This window comes from Lissotriton helveticus, chromosome 10 (assembly GCF_964261635.1).
Source record: "Lissotriton helveticus chromosome 10, aLisHel1.1, whole genome shotgun sequence".
Lineage (NCBI taxonomy): Eukaryota > Metazoa > Chordata > Amphibia > Caudata > Salamandridae > Lissotriton > Lissotriton helveticus.
This window is the reverse complement of record NC_136071.1, coordinates 547,573,267-547,595,917: the sequence shown is the minus strand read 5'-3', so window position 1 is coordinate 547,595,917 and position 22,651 is coordinate 547,573,267. Positions and strand designations below refer to the sequence as shown.

General features: G+C 42.1%; 1 protein-coding gene across 1 annotated transcript in view; it reads right to left on the bottom strand.

Annotated features, from left to right (window-relative positions):
• LOC144785399 (fibroblast growth factor receptor substrate 2-like) overlaps positions 1 to 22,651 on the bottom strand; it is a 195,021-nt gene that overhangs the window by 24,527 nt on the left and 147,843 nt on the right. Inside the window, exons 4-5 of the mRNA XM_078664335.1 lie at positions 10,402 to 10,530; positions 2,111 to 2,253 (exon numbers count right to left, since the gene is read on the bottom strand). Of these exons, the coding sequence (XP_078520461.1) occupies positions 2,111 to 2,253; positions 10,402 to 10,530 (272 nt within the window). The remainder of the gene's footprint in view (positions 1 to 2,110; positions 2,254 to 10,401; positions 10,531 to 22,651) is intronic.

The following is a 22,651-nucleotide window of genomic DNA, read 5'->3' as shown; positions in this document are numbered from 1 at the left end:
AATGAGGTTGAGTAAGGTAGATTGGAGTGCGATGCGATGAAGACAGGGAGCAGCAGCACATGGAGGAAAGAGGAGAAGCAGTGCCATGAAGATGGAGGAGCAGCAGAGTGGCTCAATAGCTGTGTAGCCAATTTGTTTGAAAAATGAAATACTTCTCCAGCCCAGGAAACATTTATCCCATTGCAGGTACATGAAGTAAACCCCAACCATCCAGTTTCAAGTGCTTGGCAGCTGTTTTATATATATATAGGTATTTTGTAAATAAAATTTATTCATTGTGTGTAGCTTTGTATCTTGGCATAAAGTCTGTGTTGCTGCAGGCGAAAAAATGCAATATTGACAAATTCTGTTTTACTGCATATCAGCTTCTTTTATTATGAGTCCATAACTGCAATGCAGAGAAAGCCTAGCCAGGGTTTATTTGAATGCCCATAATGCCATGGGCGTTAATTGCCAATTTAAGCGGCTTCTTCTTTTACATTGTCTTTTAGCCCCCACACTAATATGTTTGAAAGTTGCCAGTAGACTGCTCATAGTTTATGGGGAGAGGGCCCTAGTTTTTCAAACCACTCTCACTTTAAAATCTTTTCAGATTAGGCTTTATGTACTGTTGTGTGCATTTTGCTGTAGCACATGTTCTGCCTGCAAAACACTGCAGCTTCTCCTGCTTCCAAGTGCGAAGGGGAAGCAGCAACAGCTACTGAGGAGGATGTGGAGTTGGGGGAAGCAACATGGAATACCCAGTCAGTGGCATTTGCTTGTTTGCTATTATAAAACAATAGGAACCAAACCTAAGTACTAGTATGGAGTGCTTAAACACTATTAAATGTCAGGAATATAGTAAAAACAGACTGCGGTGGAGTGGGTGAGACAGAAAAGAAGCAACACGAGTGGGTAAAAGGGCGAGTGAAAAGACAAGCACTCGTCTGGAGGAGTGCATAAACACAATTTAAAAAGCAGCTACAAAGTACTGGAGCAGCGGATGGGCACAAGTACTTGGTCCATGTTCTAGGGGTGGGCTAAACAAAAGGAGAAGCATGATGCATGCACGCCATGGCAAACTGCAATGAAGTATATGAGAGCGACGTTGCAACTACAAATGGTAAGCCTGTGAGACAGCTGTAGCCCACTGTATCGCAAAGACAGCGCATGCGGTTTCTAGCCAAGACCTAAGAAAGGTGAGAAGATTGTAGAAGGGCTTCAACAGTTCCCTGGGAGCTGTGGCTCTAGGTGTAGTAGGGGGAAGATAGGCTAGAGCATCGCTGGATGTGGCATTGTTTGGGGGCCAGAGGGAGACAACAGTAGGTGGCCCTGCCCCAACAGATTGCAGCTGCCAACCAGAAGCAACACTAGGAGCAGGGACTCTGAACCATGCTCTGCCGATATAGCAGTGTACCGAATGAAGGAAGCTTCCGCATAGAAGCAAAGTGTTATCCTTATATGTGACCAAGCAGTGGGTTGTGGTAGGAGTAATCATGATCAGAGGATAAAAGGCTTCAAAAACACAGAAAATCAAGCCTCCCAAATCAACAATCCTGTTGACATCTGATACCATAGCCACTCCAAAAAGCATAGGCCAAAGAAATGGCGTCATTATTACTCGCCTCTTATCACTAGGACAAAGAGCTGTCACAAACGTGGAGTCTACCCAACGAAGGGACCAATCCGAGATAAAGCGGTGGAAGCTTTCCTCAGCATCTCATTTCAGATCCCATGGGGAAGACCCTGTTGAAAATGTTATGACCAGGGTCATTACTCCGTGGTCGAGAGACTGTGGTGGTCTAGAACTTGGAGGACTGGTGCACTTCTTATTCTTCATCAAGAGTGCCCAACACTCTTTAGTAGAGGAAGGAGGAAGAACACACCCACACTGCAGAGGGTAGAACCAGCTCAAGAAATAGAGAAATATACCACCAGAGATCTACAGCGACAGAGGAGGCACACATCCAGTGGAAGAAAATGCTGGACAGGACAAGAGGAGACATCCTAGTGAAATGTAGCCAGACTGGTAGTCTACGTTCTCTTCTACTAAAATACACACATTGAATTGCTGTTGGTGATTGTTCCTCTATCAAGACGGGTATTAGCCATGAAGATGTACCTCACTTACTTGTGAGATGGGTGACCTCAGTGTTGAACACCTTGAACGATTGTCCCTTCCAATCAGTTCAGGCCTTTCGGACGAAGCAGCATTGGCAAAGGAGGGATATTCCCCAGATCGATGCAGTAATCTCGTTGCTGGAACTGGTGTAGCTGAGAAACAAGATCGGGATGAAAAATGGAATGACAATTTTGGACAGGAGGCAAATGGAGAGACAGCAAATACTACAGTCCATGTAACAATCAATTTATGTACTTTGCTTTAAGTTTGCACTTTTGAATCACCATTAAAAAAGGAATGTTTTACTTACATTTGTGGGGCGCGGTGTGGTTTACACTAGCATCAAAGCATTTTGTAATTTTGATAACTGTTGTCTTTAATTGCTGTACGTTTATGTGAAATGTAGGCTTATTTTTGGAAAAGTACCCAATTTAAAATTCGTGAATTCCATCAGGACACATGTATCACCTACAGATCACTTGCACGGATGTCAGACTTTTGAAACAGCTTCTCCATAAGCTTAAACTCCCTGTGCCCACATGTATATTGTACCCCCCTCCGTAACACAGTTTTCTACTATAGATACATATTCTCTCGTGAATGGTCTACAATCAGCCTTAGTTTATTAAAGGGTGGGAGTTTTAGGGTGGGGATGAGTGGGGCTAAGATTCTGAGCAAAGCATCATATAACCACCCGAGATTCTGGCCTAGTTTCCCTATTCTGGGGGGATGTGCTCTCCCCCCCCCAAAAAAAAAAGACCACCAGAGGTCAAGGTAGCAGTTATTTGTCTAGAGCACAGGAGTTCTATAATAGTTCTATTTGCAACACAATACAACCAAATATGTTTATATTGAGGGACGCTTCGACTATGCAAGCTATCCACCTAACAGTGGGTGCTTGGTTGGTTTACTATTTCTCATTATAAAGACAACTCAGACCCATTCCTCATGGCCAAGTCCTATTAATGAACAAACATGATCAGGTCTGTTGACGAAAGCTGAATAATTCTCTTTGGCTTTACAATTAACAAGACATTTGCCCAAGCACCATGTTTAAGGTCAACGTTACGTACATAAATATTGAAATAAATGAAAAGTCGCCCTTTAGCTACAATATATTTCACATTTTTTCATTCACATATGCTTTTAAAGCTTATGAGGTCAAACTAGGGTTATTTTTCTACATATATATATATATATATTTTTTTTTTTAAAAGGTAGTCATGCTTCATTAACAGTGTCTTAGCATTCAATTGGGCAACACAAATTTAGTACAAACACAGGTATTATGTAAACTGGACATATTATGAACTTCAAGGTGCTGTTGTGTGACACTCATCTCAGGGCAACCTGGAGAAGAGGAACTACAACATGGGGAGCTAGAAACTTTCATAGAACAGATTTCCAGCACAGGGGAGGATGTTTTGCACAGTGGGATTCCATTTAAAACCTTCCAGTACATGGGAGGTGGCCCAGATGAGCAATTCTTGCTGTGGCAGGTGGGGAAAGAGTGGCCAGTGGGGCTTTTTGGGCAGAACAGGGGACCCAAAGCTCCAATTGGCATGCACAACACTCCCCCCGAACCCTATTGCCAAGGCCACCCTCCTTCTCTGTACAATCCCATAGTGAAAATGATCTTAAGGTTGGCAGGCTTGGTAACATTATCTCCCAGCTCTGACCTGAACAACATTTAGGTCTTCTGCTCTCCCATCTTGCTTCCTACAACCTGAAATTGCTCTGTATTTCCTGGCTTGAAATCAGGCCAATGTATGGTCTTTGTCTGTCAGCTGGTATTGACAGTCCACTTCCCAATGCTATTTAATGCCCAGGACTTCCTTTTCTTTCCCAGCTGTTAATGCACTTGATAAGCTTAATACTAGGAGTCCTCCTTGTATCAGGTTTAAGCAGGTCTATTTAGGATTTGTGGTTCATAGAACCTCTGGGAACTCAGTGCCGATTTCCCTCACCACCTGCAAGTATTGGAAGAACTGTCCAAACTTTCTGCAAGGTAACAAAGGTGTTACCAAGGTATGGATTGCTTACGGTTTTGCAGCCGCCTACTCTCCATTTTGACACCGCCATGTCCGGACTGATTCGTTTGAATGGCTTCACGCTTCATATATCACCCCTACCAGGAGTTTCATATATCACAAACGGAGGCTTTTTTCATGCTCTTCCTCACCCCTTTCTCCTAAATGCTCCCCATTTGCTTGATTATACAAATGTATTTAGTTGGGGTACCAACTCTGATCACAACCAACTCTTGTAAGATTTGCTCATGTGTCCTTCCATTAGTCTGGTTTCCTAGTTCTCCACAGTCCCCCGCTGCATTATGTACCAACACCATGAACATTTTTTTAATTTTCCCAACTAATGCAGAGCCCCAACACAAAACTGAAGCCTTCTAGTTCTCACAGCAGGAGAGTCATTGACTCATTTGGTTGGCGTGGGTATACTAGTGTATTGTTTCTCCAGAGACATAAAGAGTGAGTACGTTTAAGTGTGTGTCTCTACTCTGATCCTCTATTCCCATCACCAACATCAATCTGCAACCAAGTTTTTCTAACACTACTGCAAATAGCAGGGGTTAATCTAGAGAGGGCAGCCTTGTCTTTTTAGTCTCTGTAACTCCCAACTCGGACACTGGCTGGCCAGTTTTCATTCTAGCTACTGGATGCGTGTATCGTTAATTCAGTGAAGAAAGCCTGGTCTAAACCCATCATGTCAAAGTTCAACATATATATCCACCCTATTGTGTCGAAGGCTTTTACTACCTCAAGAACAGATAGAGTGTAGTATTTCTCTGCCTGTACCAGGAAATGCATCACATGTGTGATAAGTCTTAGATTCTGGTTAGTGCTTGTGTGCTGTACAAAACCACATTGGTTCGATCTCATAAGGCTCTCCACCACCCTCAATGTATTCGCTAATGTCCAGCTTAATATCACTATTTATCTTTGATACTGGGTGATATGATGCACAATCAGTTGGGTCTCTAGCCGTTTACGGTTCCATTCTGATTAGGGCCTTCGCCAAGGTAAGCTGGAGTATTTTGTCATTCTGTCAATCTATCACCCCTACCAGGAGTTTCTTTCAGGCAATACGTGGGCAGTTGTGATGTAAGTATGCCAGGAAGCCATCACTACCTGGTCTTTCTGCATATTTTGCATTTCAGTCACAACCCCATCTCTAGCCAAGTTAACTTCTAGTCATTCTTTCTGTTCCTACATGAGTATAGGGAGTGCAAATCTAGTAATGCATATACAATGTCATGATGCAAATGTTGTGGTTGACTACATACTGTCTAAGTGTGTTCTAAGGTACCATTTATGCCAGTTTGCAGGACTACTTTGCTGGCATTTCTCAGGCGGATCCATAGTATTCTTGTGTGAGGCAGTTTCCAAGCTGGGTACAACCTCCATTGCATTTTTGTGTGTTTATCTCATTTTTTATGGATATGCAATGGTTGTACCTCCATCTCGCCTTTTGTTCAAGAGGGAGGTTGTACCTGGTTCAGTTTGCAGAGGCATAGTCGGACTAGCCCAGGTGATCATAGGCATATGACCCCAATCCTCTAGGTGGAAGACCGTGGCCCCTCCTTGCCCGTGACTTCCGAATACCCCTGAATGGAGGTGACATCCTAAAACCAAATTAAAACCAGGAATGACTACTGCACTGAAAGATATAATGGATAGAGTGGGCCTGGCACGTGCCTTGAGAACCCCTGCACCCTACAATGAAGGAATGATATCATTCTCTAATATATATTGGGCTGTATGTTAGTAACACCTGGAGACCAATATACATATGTGCATGCCATATACCCTGGATGGTTTTTGCCTGATCAATCACTGTTGTACATCACGGATGACCACCTTGTGAAAGTATATCAATGTGGGTGTTAAAACCAGAAGTGTTACAGGATAGGGCTCACCTGGGTAAGATCAAAGATTTGATTAACCATTACCTTTAAACTAGCTGGAGCATGACCATCAGCAGGGCGACAAAGTTGGATGCAGTAACGGTGGTACTGAGGATGGAAAGCATGACTTCCATGTATGGCAACACATTTTAGCAGGACAAAACACAATAAATGACAGTAATGACCAAAAGATACCATGCCAGTGGGAGTTCACATAATGGTCCAAACATAAAACTGTGGGTGTTCCTTATATATTTGTAGTCCAATTCATTTCTTTATTCAGAATACTTGAGCCAATGTCTGTTTTTCACAAAAGTTTTTATACTTCGTATAGAATATTTTCGACCCAGGCCAACGCATTTTGTCCAATAAAATGGATTTCAACTTCCCACTAGACCTCCTTGTGCCAATGACCCTTATTCAAGCCCAGAGGTAGGACATTTCTTTTCCTACACAAGTTAATTGTTCTACTCTTCCATACCCGTAGAATTATAACTTCACAGAGAAGAATTGCTACAGCGTTGTGTAGCTCAGCCCAGCTGGAGATACTTCAAACTACATCAATGACAGGTAGAGTCAAGATATTTGAGAAGATGTCCTAATTTTATTTAAAGAACTCAAATACCAGTTCTCCGCATGAGCTGCTACACTTTACAGTGCGTCAGCATGCTGGACTCTAACCAATCACACCTGTCCAATCAGTTAACATAATTTTAATCATATTTCATTCTTATACTTAACCTTCTGTGTCGTAGCCTACAGCTTCATTGCTTTCATGATACTATATGGTAATGATCGTTCTCAGTCTCTCACAGCAGTGGTTCACACTTCTTTGAATTGTTCTTTCTATGTATAGCCCAGGCCCTCTTCTGTGTCTGTAACTTGTGCTCATTTTGTTCCCAATGTCCAATCTTTCCTAACCACTAATCTGGGGGAACACTACTGTTGTTCAGAGCAAGGTTCTATTACATATTAGTGTATCACCTCAATTTGTGTTTGAGTCTGTCCAACATTTCCATTCATTCACAGACCAATTTTGGATCAATGAATAACTGCTATCTGCCTTCAGTGTATGATTCAAAGTTTAAAAGGGTACTGCTGCATTTATTTCAGGTTCACAGCTCGCAGCTTTTGTTCCATCCCCTAGAATGATTTCCATAGTCCTTACACTCTCTATGTGTATTGAAGGAAGATTGTAAATGGTCAGCACTCATATTGGGTTTTCCTCTTCTTCCTGATGTTGAGAAGTACTCGGTGCCTATCCCAGTAGTTAAATAGCTTTGCAATTATGGGTCTTGTAGTGGTGCAGGAGGCAATGATAACACCAAATGCACCCACTCGATAGAGAAGGCAGCAGAAATGCTCATGTCTTTGGGACCATTATGATCCACCCTTCCAGGAACATCTCTGTTGATGGCTCTTTCACTCATTCAGGAAATCCCAGGAAATTGAGTTTATTTCTTCTCAACATTTCTTCCGCATCTTCTGCCCTGAGCTCCAGCAAATGTACTGGTTTTAATGTGTCTTGACTCTTTTTTGCAATTCCATGACTTCAGGTTTTGACTGCCCCACTGTAGCCCCAGCCTCTTGGGCTCTAGATTCTGTAAGTCAGTTCTGAGTAAATTAGGTTCAATAGAAATAGTGTCTGCCCAGCTGACCTAAAGTTTTTATGACTTTGGCGTATTTATGCAGAGGAAGGTTTCGGTGTGATTTTCTATATGCACCACTCTGGTTGTGATCTTTGTACCCAAACTGTCCCTGGTGCAGTTGCATATTTCTCTATTTTATTTTGTTGCTCTGCTGCATTTATCCCTGCCCACTGTTATCAACTTTTTCAAATCTCTGTGGTCCTGTTCAATCCTCTGTTCTGGCCTCTTCTGTAAAGCAGTGTTCCTCCTTTATTTCAGCTGTCCATTTGCGCATTGTGGGCCATCAACTGTATATGCCCTGAGGCATCTCCAATGAGTAGCTCATGAGCTACTGGTAGCTCTCCACCCAGCTGTCAGTAGCTCTCCTATGTGCAGCCCATTACTTCATTAATTTGAGTGGACCTAGATCCAGTGTTACTTTTCAAAATCTGATTAACGGAGAACTCAGATATTTGATAACGTAGAAAAGTGGAAAATAACCATTATTTTTCCAGCACTTTCCCGAAGGGAAGATTTACAAAAGATATTTTAATCATGCCCATGGCTGGTCTTGTGGAGTGTAGCTGAACCTACAATGTGAAATTAGGTTTAGCCTTCTATTACTAGGAGGACACATTTTAAAATATATAGTATGGAACATTTTCATATACGAGACACCCTGCCTTGTGGGCTTACAAGGCACATCTTGTGGGTGATTTAATAGCATATAAAAATAGTTTTATTTACACAAGTATTTTTGCTTGCCATATGTTATGGTAGTGACTTTAAACTGCAGCCCAGATAGAGCACCGATGAGCTTTTGGTGGTCATATATGGTTACATTTGAGGGCATTTATTACCCTGGCAGCTGTCATGGCTTCACTAACATGGCAATCCAGATCCAACAGGAGTTATGCTACTATCCACACTTTCCTGGAATTACTGATGACCAAGCAAAGTATATATATATGCTGTTTGGCAGTAAATCAGGGGAAAGGGGAATAGAGAGAACGAGAAAGAGAGAGAGAGAGAAAAAAAAGACACTGACTTTCTTCACCTCATCCGTACTTACTGTTGGACTCAACCTGCACTGCAGAGGTGTTGACTTTTACCACACATAATAATTATTTTACTATTTGGTCAATGATAATACAGTTCACTGCAAGTCCGATGCCATGTAATATACCATGTGGCAAGCGCTGTAGAACTAACTCTCTCTGGTTGATAATAAATATATGACCTCATAAAGCTGAAATATATAAATAAACTATGTAGATAAAATATAGAATAACCTGAACTGCAATGCATGTTCATATTTCTAGAACTACCTTTGGTGACATAGGAATAAAGTTTGTGACCTGAATTATTCTCAACGTACATAGGTCGGATATAGATTTTGGTGGATGGGTACTCTGCCACAAATGATATGGATGTCCAGTCCACCTTATTACAAGTACATTAGGATATAATGCACTTGTAATAAAGGAAGTGGGATGAACAGGTCTGCTCAACTCTGAATGGACCAGCTAGGTGAACCCATTTTACCAATACAAATTTAGGGCCAGAGCACATTGGTATAACAAGGCAGTGCCACAGAGTCCAAGTACTAGCACAAACAGGGTGCAGCAAAAAGACGACGGTGATCACACCGAAAAGGCAGATTTGCAACAGTAAGTTTATAAGAAGAGTTCCCTTTTATTTGAAGAGGGGAACTTAAAAATATTTAATTCAAATACTTAGAACAACGGACAGAGCCTTAGAAAATTATGTGCTTCTCGCTTAGGGAGGACTTCGTGTCTGGATGGGTCCAGGGATTCAGATCGCATTCGGAGGTGTAAGCTTGCTGTCTTCTAGCATATCGGGGATGTTCCCTGTGGCTCGTATGACCAGTCCCTCTTTGTTCACAAAGATAATACAGTCCTGTTCAAAACCATGACAAAACTCATAAAACCTCTTGTGAACAGAGACATCTTAAGGATTTTGGGGGGCCTGGGCAAAAGCATTTCGGGGGCCTCTATGCGGAATAGTTTTGAATTTATGATCCAATTTTATCTGTTTCATGTCCTCTTTGGCCTGGTCACTGACAGCACACAGCCCCCCTCATCCAAATTCTAAATGTCTTTACATCTAATATTCAGGGATGCTGATGTGTATGTTTTAATATTGTAACAGCAGCAGCTCACTAATATTACTGCAAATAATCTCTGGGACACCCTCCCATTTCTCATATGTGGAAAGAATCTTTTTTTATGGATGTTCCATGAAACAAACACAACATTTCTCTGCAAAAATGTCTATAATAGACTCTCACACATCATCTACATTAAAAAATAAATTAAAGGAAACAGTATTTAAAACAATCTGTTTAAGAATTATTCATGGTAATCAGGGCAAGACTGTATGCAGAATAGATTTGGCTCTATTAGGGGGCCCCTGAAAGGCTGCAGCGGGGCCAGTGCCCACTTTGCCCACGCCTTAAAACCTCTCTGCTTTGGAAAATGTTTTGGCTCAGAAGTGGGGATACTTTGACAGCCTATGTTTATCGGCAGAGATCTACAAACCGATGTCTGCAAATTTGCGCACCTTCACTTCACCCAAAGACCGAGATGTCTTCCTAAACCCTAATTACGTCACTTCTCTCGCCCCTATAAAGTTCAGAACATTCTTTCATGGATTGTGAGAGCGGTAGTGCTGGAAAGCCCGATTTCTTACAGAAACCCGGAAACTAATAGAATCGGGCGCCTCCCTACCTGGGGGGGAATCGAACTCCAGGTTTTCCGTCTCCGAGGTTTGAATCACACTGATCCGATTCCGGTGCATGAAGGTTTGCACCACTTCAAACATCTCTTCCGCATGGTCACACCGAAAGGCAAATATCCCTGCAATTCAACAACAGGCAGTGCATGAAGCCCATGGGTATTCACAGTGTCATTCACAACGTTTTCTCTCTTAGACAAACACATAACTAGAGCAAATACACCTTCTCGTTTCCATTTTGCTGCCCGAGCTGCAGTGTAAGCCATTAGGGAGGACATTACGCCATTAGCGTGGACAAGTTAAGCGAGGCCTGAGCCACATTTCTAGCTGTGGCTTGGCTCAGGACCCATGCTGAAGTAGAGCCCAGCCATGCACCCCTCTCAAACCACAACAGAACCAGGCGCACTATCCCTCCCCCTCTCCAATGCAGTTTTGTTTGGAAACTTTACCATTAATTACAGTTGTTTATAACAGTCATAAATGAATGTGATATAATGTAACACTTGCACACGATGAACCACTAAACCTAAAAAAATGTTTGAAGGATTTTTAGATTTCTTTTTTTTTCTTTTTTTTGTTTTCAGGCTACCTTTAGTTAAGGATTTATGTGTACTTACAATGTAGGGTTATACATGCACACGTGTAACTTTAAAATAACTGCAAAATGTGAGCAAAAGAATTATAATAGTTTTACATGACGGTTATTATGTCGTTTTGAGGTCACATTTTTGGTAGAGCGGCTTGTGTTTTGGTTCTTAGGGCCGAGTCTGAACACTGGTTCGGTTCCCTCTGTGCAGCTGCTGGCTTACCCGCATCTACAAACCATTGAAAAACAAAGTGGGAGCGTTTGGGTGTGCATGCATGTCCCTCAAACATGTGAAACCACTTTATGGTAGAAAGAATGGTCACCCAGTTCCACAACTAAGATTTGACAGGGTACCAGTTAGCATTAGCCTAAGTCACATTCGCACAGTTCTTCTAAAGCGGCTCATTCACAAGCATCTCACAAGCCTGGGGCACAAAAACCTAAAGTCATACTCCTGAACGTAGTAGGCTCTCCATGAATCTAACCACTGGGAAACTACAGAGTTTTTCACATATTCTGCTATTATGTCTCCTCTGCTCAAGTCCACTATCAATGAACTGTAAATATTCTACAAGTGTAAAACAGAACAATGGGAAATACATACTCTACTGTATTACTCCTACTAGGCTTCATCTACTAATGCCTTGATTATAGGAGCCTTCTTAATTGAAATTCCGTGTGCCGACACCTATTGGTGCAGGGAAGGAAATTGCAAATGGTATGATTTGTTTTCGCGTCTGGAAGTCTCAGGTCGCTTTACCCTTACTATCTGCTTCGCGGTCTGTTGCATTCATGTTCGGCCCCACCGCCTGACCCAGCCTACCAGACCATTGTCTAGAGCGGTGCCTTGGTTTAATCATAGGACCTCTTGCTCTATCGGACCTTTTCACTTGATTTCACTCCACCTGATGAACTCAGCCCATACCTTGCTTGATCTTCCAGACGTGCATTCAATAGGCTCTCCACATCACTGGAGTCAAGCTATCCAGGCTGAATGAAGGCTGATAGCCAGAAACCGGTCCTTGGATGCTTGATTCCGGTCTGGGAAAGACATGGCTTGGTAGTTCGGACTGGACTGTTCCCATGGGGCACAGGGTCAGAGCTGATTTGCATATAGCCAGTGTCTAACCCAGGGTGATGTGGAGTGCAAAAAAACGATGGATTTAGGCCCAGATCCTTGTACTGGAGTGAATGTATGACATTGTTCTACATTCTGTCCATCAACTGTGTTTTTTGCAATTTTCAATAGCTAGACAACAAGTCCAATTTACCACGTTAAGCCCGTCCTTAATGCATGGGGTAGATGGATCAATCCAGCGTTTACAGATCTCCCTCCAAGCTATGAGTTTCAGATATAACAAGAGGCCTGTTTGCTCCCTGCTCAATAGACTACATGAAGTCATATCCACCCCCAATAGCGCCAATATGTGGTTTATTGTTACGTTTACCACCAGGATGTCCTTTAAGATACTCTCAAAGTCCGCCCAGAATGCTTTAATCCCAGGACAGGTGAAAAAGACATGTTCTTCGTTAGCTCTTAGAAGATCACACCTTCTACATCGGAGGGTGGGCTACGATACAAACTTCACATTCTTTTAGTGGGGTCCAATATAATCTGTTAATAGTGAAGAAGTGATTTTGCTTGAGATGTTCTGGCTTAAGCACCAAATACAATCATTTCAAAGAGTTTTGCCATATTGGTTGTAGGTCCACTCCCAGGAAAATATCTTCCCACACCAGATATGGTGACATCCTATTATTGTCTTTAGCCTCCAGTACCACATAGTGACCTCCTTACTTTTGGATACCAAATCCTGGAGTTAGGACTCAAATTCCTAATCCCCCCTCCCCCCACCCGGGTCTCCAGGGCCGAAATCGCGAGTCAGGAAGGCAGCTGCACATACTTAAACCTTGATAGGGAAGCTTCAGTTTAAGCTCTCAATTCCTCCCAGGGTAATACCCCGTGCATGGTCATCAATTCCTACCAGGTAGTAATCCCTGCCCGATTTAGTGGAAGACTCAGCCCATCCTTCATACATTCTGGGGTGCCAAGGGAATCCAATATAGGTGCAAAATCGAAATAATATCCAATACTTAGGATCTTGCTCACCCTGCACCAAAGGTTTAATGCTGTCTTTAGAACCTTCAATTGTATGTTTTTGAAAACTTTTGGGGCTCCAAACTTATACAAAAATCCAGTAGTTCCAAACTTCGCGATCATTTATGCTAAAAGCACTCCCCACTCTGATTTGTCCGGCTTACTTAGTAGCATCCGGAAGTTTTTTAACTGAAAAGCTATGCAATACAGATTCAGGTCCGGAAGAGCCAAGCCTCATTTCTCAAGCCTGCGCCTCAACTTTTTCCACGCTAGCCTTGCCCTGCAAGAGGTCCATATAAAGCTAGTTATTTTCCCCTGGATCTTATCAATAATTGATCTTCGAAGTGTTAGGGGGATACAATTAAAAAGGTACATCAGTTTGGGAAGGATAGACATCTTGAGGAATTCACATGCCTATAGATTGTTAATGGCAAGTTCTTCCATCTAGACAATAGAGCATCTACCGCCTTTGCTACCCTTTTCAAGTTATATAATGGTATTTCATCCACAGGGTTGACAATAACAATTCCTAGATATTTTATCTCTACACGTTCTTCCCTTCCCTCCCCCCACCCCACCCCCCCATGACTTCTATATTTCAACACATTGCCTCCAACTTAGAGTTATTCGCCAAGTATTCGGACAAGGCCACAAACTGAGCCACCAGTCTCTCCATGCTAGATATAGTTTGAACTGGGTCGGATGTACAAATGTATAAATTATCAGGTTGTCGGTGTATAGCGCAATCTTACTGCTAAGAGAGGGGGAGTAGAAAGGGATAACCTGATTGTCTCTTCTGAGTAGTTGTGCAAATGGCTCAATATAGATGTCAAACAAAAGAGGCGACAGGGGACTACCCTGTCTTGTACCACTTTGAATACTAAAACTCCTAGTCAATGAACCATTAAGTAGAATTCTAGCTGACGAGTTTTCATAAAGTTTCTGAAGCATAGAAATGAAACAGGGGCTAAATCCCAATATGTCCAAGACCCCCCACAAGTATGCCCAGCATACCTGGTCAAATGCCTTGGCCACATCTATCATGCCCACGGCCAGAGGGGTTGAGTGAACCGTGGCAAGGTCTCTAGTTCCAAACAACTGCTGCGTGAGTTCATGGATTTGCCTCTTTGGCACAAATCCTTTCTGATCCGGATGTATCAGCTGGGGAGCAAACATGGCCAATCTTACTGCCAGGATGCTCATGAAGACTTTAGAATCTGCATTCAACAGGGAGATTGAACAATAGGAGTCTGCCGTCCTATGATCCTTAGCAGGTTTTAAAACCAACACAATTGTGGCCTCTTTCCACAAATTTGGGATCTGCCCCTCCCCCTTGATATATTGAGTTAAATAATGGTTCCCATTCTAACACATTTCCTCTACGAGAAGCTTAGAAAATTCTGATGGAATTGCATCTGGACCGGTAGCCTTCCCATTCTTCATACATAAGAGGTGCTCCCTAATTTCCCCCCTTGGTTATTGGTGCTTCCAAACAATCTCTACCCTCCAGTGAGAGCCCCAGAAGCTCTACACATTTCAACCAATCTCTAAGCCTCTCCGAGTCTAGGTAAACCACTTCAGCGTATAGTTCAGAGAACGGGGGGGGGGGGACCAAGAGGGCCTACATTTCTTTAACCTTATTCGAAACCTCTCTCTGCGAGTTGACGACCAATTCCCTGATGTCATTCCTAGACTTCTCAACCTTCGCCAGCAATGGCCCCGCTTTCTCCCCATATTCAAATTGTCTCATGCAACCGGTTCCAATGCTCTCTACACTTCGTATACAATTTGATTTTGTAATTTAACCTCACCTCCACCAACTGGTTTAATAACCGCTCCCCATCCGTGTCAAGCCCCACACTTTGCTGCTGCTTCTCGCCCTCCAAGACCCCCACTCTTTCCTCCAATCTACTAAGTTCTGCTCTTGCAACCTTATTTTTTAGGTGTGCCTGACTTTGCAAACCCCCTCTAATATAGGCTTTAAAATCATCCCAAATTACCAGTAAAGGAGAAAAAAAATTCAACAGTGGTTTTTTCAGGATGGAGACAACGGCAGAGTCTAGGATAGCCCTTTTAAACGTCCACCTTGCGTTATGTCTGTCTCCGTAATACTTAAGAGACATACTAACTGTAGCATGATCCGAGATGAGCCTCCGTAGCAGGTTGACCTCTTATTTTACCCACCAGAACTCTATCCACAAAGAAATAATCCAACCTAGAAATGTGTCCATATTTTTTTACTGTTGAAAGTAGCTCCTCCTTGGGCCCTTTAAATATCCCCATGCATCTATCAAGCTGATGTCATGAAGCATGCCATTGAGAGCCTGTCTCGTCCTGGGGGCTTGGATACATTTCCCGCACACATCAGAGTTGTCAGAACCCACCTACCTGAGCTCCCCTCATTATTAGAATTGCCACTCCCCTACAGTGCTCCGCCTGGTCCGAAACTGCATAGCTCTCCACCCTTCTAAATTTAGAAAAAATTAGTCTACTCTCACTAACCTTTAGAGGAGTCTCTTCCAATAGAATGTGAGCCAGAATTTCTTCTAGATATCTCATCACCAGTCTCTGCATGCCTTTAATTCTGAGACCATTAAAGTTCAACATTAAGATAGCTCTTTGCTACCCCCCCAGCCATCATCTTCAACAATTTCAAAACCTTTCTTCAGATGCGTTATCCTAGGTCATCCGGCAATAAGCAGACCCTCCAGGAATTCCCAATTTGCAAATAAATTGCAAAATCGGCACTTGCGTAAAAAGGCAGCGCTTTTTGGGGGCCGAGAAAAAAGGGGGGACCCAAAACGTCTTTTCCCCATGCAATTTTCCATAGGGACCTTTAGCCAGGGCTTCAGCTCGAACGGCTGAATGGAATTACACAAAATTTGGCAGAGAGGTAGAGTTCAGTTCGCAGATTGTGCTTTTTGTTAAATGGTGTATATCGGTTCAGTAGTTTCTGAGAAAATTAAAAGTAAAATCATAGCGATATCTACAGACTAAGTACAGCACGCGTACGGATATCCGTACAATTACGAGCACGAGCTGCATGCTGATTGGCTGTCAACACTCCAAACCAGGAAGTGTTGGCAGCCATCTTGTTCGTCGCTAGAACCGAGTCACAAGAAAACAGTAAAACAAAGTTGAGAAATAAGGAAAGGCGGCAGGGTAGGAACATCCTGACCCTCTAGGTTTGCTCAGGGGGTCGTACATGGATCTTTAGGCTCAATAATTTATTTATTTTTAAATAAGAAAATCGCGGGGTACGCGTATCTTACTCGTACGCGGTGGAAAAGGGAAAAAATAACTAGAAGTCTGTTTTATTCATTAGGTAACCTAATGAATAAAACGGACTTCTAGTTATTTTTTCCCTTTTCCATATGTAGGCCTCTGTGCTTACCGTTGTATAAACACTGCGGCCAATCACTGCGGCCAGTGGAATTCACAACTTCACGTTAGCTGTTGTTCTACAAGTCTAAGCAGACAGCAGTGTCTATAAGTTTAAAAGAGAAAGAGAAATGATGTCACAGAGAGTGAGAGAGAGAAAGAAAGAAAGAGAAAACAACATTAAAACTGTCTCGCAGAGTCTGGAGTTGAGATTTTTTCTTGAAAAGTAAGACGTAGATTTACAAGCTCCTTGCGTCACTTTTCCCATGTTAAAAGTGACATAAAAGTGGCATAATAAGCTTGTAGATCTGTTTGTCAGACTGTTGTATCCTATGTGTTACTGCTCGGAGGTAATTATACATTTCAACACAGTGAAGCTGCTGCACACTACTCACTCTCTCCTTTCACAAATAGAGGTTAGACTACAGTTTTACGTGTGTAGTGTGCCTAGTACATTTCACTTCTATTCTAGTCTCGCGTTCAAGTGGTGTCTATATGGAAGTGCCGACTGCGTTACTGACACAAAAGTTGAACAACGGGATTGTAAATACGCCGACTTATTTCTAATGCATTGCAATGGAGGCATTGTATATCTAGGCCGCTGTGCTTACCTTGTATATTTAGTGCGGTCAAACACTGCGGCCACCGGAGTTCACAACTTGAAGACACCTTTCCTTCTACACGTCAAAGTAGACCGCAGTGTCTATAACTTTAAACGAGAAAGAGAAATGATGTCACAGAGAGTGAGTGAGAGAAAGAGAGAAAACAACATTAAAACGGTCTTGCAGAGTCTGGAGTTGAGATTTTTTTCTTTTAAATTCAAATGCAGATTTACAAGCTCCTTTTGGGGGGGGGGCTTAACTTCAAGGAAACAGAAGAGTGGAGCTGCAGGAGCTGTAAGGGGGGGCATCAAAGCCTCATTAACAAGCAAAATGTCTTTAAAAGACCTGTGAAGTACTCGGTTGCGACTGTATGTGGGCCCAGGAAGCTATCTGATCCTAGCTGTAGCCCCGTTAGCCCAATGTGTGTTTTGCACGCCTGCTGCATACTGCACATTCTCTCCTTTCACAGATAACTTGTCGTTCTTTCGGAAACAACCTTCTTTGCTCACCTTGTACCATTACCGTCGTACTTCTTACATAATCCATCGCGAAGCTCTACATCTAAAAGATATTAAAAGAAAGATGTTATGATTGGTAATTGTTACCATATTAATTTGGAGTTAGATAACATCTCGCTTTTATACATGTTCATTCTCACATTTGTACAAACTGTTTGTATTGGTAATATTCCGCTTATTGCAGCGATTATAAAAAAGTTACTGCTATTGGGAAAAAAATGTATGCATGTAAATTAATACACTTTATAAGAGTGCGTTCCTCTAAAGTACTAAGTTGCAGTTTTGTATCTAGTCAGCTACAACCCTTTGACTCCCTCCGATGCGTACACAGGCCTCACTGCTCACCTTTTCGTGGATAAGACACCTTCTGCATGACGTAGTCCCGATCTCCAACAAAGAAGTCTCATACGTGTTGCAGAGTCTTGATACCTCTATGGCTCACGACATACTCCTGCTCCGATCATCATCATCGCAGGTTCTTCACCCGCTCAGTGCTTCGGGCACCACTAACTCAGTGACCAATGAGGCCTTGCATGTAGTAGTGGGCCCCTTGTTCAGTGCTTTGGGAACAACTCTAAAATGGCGTACGACACATGCGCTTCGTCTTTTTTATACATAGGGTCACGTGTGTAGTGACGGATGCGCTGAATGGGTGTGATGTGGGCGTCTACCATAACCCTGGGCGTAGTGGGCGTAGTGGGGCTCCGCGGAGCTACGCGGAGTGGGCGAGAAGCTACGCCCACTCCCGCACTCCGCGTAGCCCCACTACGCACCTCCCTCCCGCTCTCCCCTACATGCGTTATTTAAGCAACTAACCTTAATAAAACAATTTTAAAGCACTTACCGTTTCCGGGGCTCGTCCGACGCTCCCTCTTGAAAATAGCGTCGTCCTGGATACCAATGCGCATGCGCGGGCGGCCGCGCATGCGCATTGGTATCCAGGAAGGGACGCTATTCCAAGAAGGGAGCCCCAGGCGAACACCGGACACGGTAAGTGCTTTAAATTTGTTTTATTAAGGTTAGTTGCTTAAATAATGTATGTAGGGGAGGGCGGGAGGGAGGCGGGTGGCGGCCGACTCGGCTACGCACACGGAGTGGGCATAGTGTTGCCGGCTACGCTGTCTACGCAAAATGCGTAGAAGGCAACACTACACCTACTCCGTGGGCGTAGCCGATTCGGACGCCCAGGGTTAGTCTACCAGCCATGAGGGAGTGTGTGTGTCGATCTGACAACTAGACCTGCAACTAAGAAATTACTAGAATGGACATTTGGGGCTTGTACTGTTGTGTTTTCCTGGTAGCGTAAGAGTGGCTTTCTTTTTTCTACGTGATGTCACGATACAGTCACCATGTATGTAGCCTATTTTGTGACGCATTTTATTGTAAAATGCGTTTCAAAAACTAGTTGTAGTAGGGTGTTTTTAAATTAAACTGTGAACTCTGTTTACGAGTTTGTTGAGTGTAGAAGTAATTTTTTTTGTTCTATTTTCTATTCTATAATAATTGTGATGAGTTTTCTCCTTTAGCGTGCAGTACTATATTATTTTATAAAATGTATAACTGTTGAAATCATCTTTGAAAGTAGAATGGAAGCATGTAAGCTGTTCTCTGTGGCAAAAAGCAATGCCGGCTCCTACAGGAAGTGGGGAGCCGGCTAGGACCGTAGAGGCCTTAGGGTTCTTCCCACGGTCCGCAACGTTACATTTGAGTCCCGGTGGATGGGGTCCTCGGGGATTATAAAAAATTAGCAATAAAGGCTATTTTTTTGTATGGTAGATTTATCGTACGCATACGAAGCACATAGGGACGACGTACCGTGCGAAGATTGAAAGTCGTCCCATAAGCGTACCGAAGGAAGAAAAAGAAGAATATTTTTCAGATATTTATGAAGTGTATGTGTTTAGATTTTGGGTGGCTCTAAAAAGAGCCCTTGTGTTTATTGGGAGATTTTAGTAGCTAAAAGTAAGTACCAATGCAGAGTCTAAAGTTCAAGAGGAAGACTGTTTCCCTCATCTGAAAAATGTACACCGTCTCTCCTATAGATGTCATGCAGATTGAAACGCAGATTGTTGTGGTAGATGGACCCCATTTTATAGTCTCGGAGAAAGGCAGAAACATTTATTCACATGTTTCCTAGCTTTCTCAATCTGTTGAGAATAGTGGTTGGACCAGTTCCATTTCTGCCTTTGGCATATATTAGAATAGACAAAGGCAGTTTTGGGGAAAAGTGTCATCAATTGTGCAAAGGTGTCCTTCATAAGCATTTCCAGACCTACCCCTGTCAAAGTGCCTAGGTCATTGCCACCACAGTGCACAATTATGAGGTCAGGGTGTTGGAGATGTAAAAAGGATTTCACCAATGGCAGCAATTGGTGCCACTTTAATCCTCTCTGTCCAATCCATTTAATGTCTACATTTGATAAACGTAGGTCTTTGTGAATTCTTTTCTGTTGTGCATACCTTTGGCTCCAGAAAATATAGCTGTGTCCCACAATCCACACTCTTAGCATGTTGAAGAGAGGTCTGGATGCACTCTGAAGGTGTCTGTAAATGAAATGGCAGTTTGAAAAGTAAGATTTTTCTAAAATGATGAACAATATGCAATTTTGAAAAAAGAAAAGAAATGATTAGTTGTTCGACAACATTCAATACTAAGCTAGGATGCATGTTTCTGTTTTTTAAAAGCCTGATTTTTATTGGTTAAGAAAAACTGATAGAAAAGAACGTTACATAAGCCCATGTTAGATGTGAAGGACATCTAACATGGGCTTGGATTAGAACTCCATAGAGCTTATTATCAAGCCCATTATCGCCGCTTTATCTGCAGTTTTCTGCCAATAAAGCAGTGATACTTTTATCGCCCTTATATGCCCCTATATTCGTCCCTTGTTAAAGTTTTATAGTAGTAAATGTGTTTTGCTATAATGCATGCTGTTATGTTTTTTGTTTAATATCACATTGTGCGTCTGTGTACATTAAGGAATTATGGGCCATATTATCAAGAAAGGGCGATAAATTATCGCCACTTTTATCGGCAGGAAAGTGCCACTAAAGCGGCGATAATGGGCTTGATAATATGCCCCTTGTGAATTCCCATAGAAGCCCAGGTTATGGTGTTAACCTGGGCTTCAATTGGAATTCACAAGGCCATATTATCAAGCCCATTATCGACGCTTTAGCGGCAGTTTCGTGCCGATAAAATCGTTGATAACGTGTCGCCCTTTCTTGATACTATGACCCTATAATGGCCCTTTTTCCATAATTTCTGGCCTCTGTTTTTATACTCTCCTCTTACTCCTTTTTCTCTCTCGGTACCACTGTCTTTTTCTTATGTTGTGCTCTGTGGTCATATTGCCCTTCTTTGTCTTTATATTTTCCTGTTTCTCCTCTTATTCTTTCTGTCTCCTCATTTTCTTCCCTTTGTCTTCATATTTCATTTTTTTCTTGATACTCCCTGTTCTGTCCTCTTTCTCATTTCTCTCCCTCTGTATATAGTCTGGGTCGATTTATAAGCCCCTTGTGCGTCTTTGTTGTTTTATTGTGTTAGTTTCTTTGATGTAATAGTGGCAGAAATAATGTAGTAAATAGCATATGTATTTGAAAAATGAGTCAGTGTTGTTCACTGAAATGTAGTAATTATATACATGGAGAATGTTTAGTCACTTACATGTTTTTCAGTAGCAAATAGTAAAATGCATGGTCTCATTTTTTTTGTCTAATATGACACTGTGCATGTGTGTACATTAAGGAATTATGGGGCATATTATCAAGGATTGGTGTTAAAATTATCGCCGTTTTATCGGCAGGAAACTGCTGATAAAACGGCGATAATGACCTTGATAATACGCCCTTGTTAATTCCCATAGAAGCTCATGTTCTGATGTTAACATGGGCTTCTATTGGAATTAACAAGGGTGTATTATCAAGCCCATTATCGCCGTTTTAACGGCAGTTTCCTGCCGATAAAACGGCGATAATTTTAACACAGGTCCTTGATAATATGCCCCTGAATTTGCCCCTTTTTGCATATTTTCTACACTCCCTTGTCATACTCCCTAATCTCTCATCTTACTCCTTCCTCTCTCATTATACTATGGGGCATATTATCAAGGACCGATGTTAAAATGATCGCTGTTTTATCGGCAGGAAACTGCCGATAAAACGGCGATAATGGGCTTGATAATAGGCCCTTGTTAATTCCCATAGAAGCCCATGTTCTGATGTTAACATGAGCTTCTATGGGAATTAAAAAGGGCGTATTATGAAGCCCATTATCGCCGTTTTATTGGCAGTTACCCTGCCAATAAAACGGCGATAATTTTAAGACCGTTTTTTTCTTATACACTGCTCTATTTTTATATTTTTTTTTCATACTTGCTCCTCTTTTTGCATATTTGTCCTCCTCTTTATATTTTCTTTTGTCTTTATATTCACCACTGTTGTCATAGTTCTTACTGTCTTCTCATAGTACTCCCTCTCTCTTTATACGGTTAGTCTTCGTTTATATTTGTCTTTTCTCCACATTTTTGTCTGTGTCTTTTTATATTCCTTCCTCTTTCTTCATATGTACTCTTCTGTTCTTATATTCTCTGTTTCTTCTTATTGTCGCTGTTCTTTGCAGTTACTTCCTAATTTTTTCTCATACTTTTCTTTTTCTTCTAATACTCTTCTCTCTGTACTCACATTTCTCCTCCCTTTTCTTATACTTTGCACTCTCTACTAATATTGCCGCCTTTTCTTATTGTCATATTCCTCTCCTCATTTTCCCTCCTGTTCTTATACTCCCTCCTATTTTCATATTGTCCTCTCTGTTCTCTTACTTGGCCATGTCTCCTCATACTACTGAGTTTTTCTTATAATTCGTTTTGTCCTATACTCCTCTTTGTGTGCATATTTTCCTCTTTTTCTTTATATTTTTCCATTTTCATTTTCTGTCCTCTCTGTTTATACTTCTTAAATCTGTTCATATTGTTTGCTCTCTTCTCTTATTCCTCTTTGACTACCTACATACACTCTTCAGCACTATCCTCATATTCTACGTCTTTTCATACTGACCTC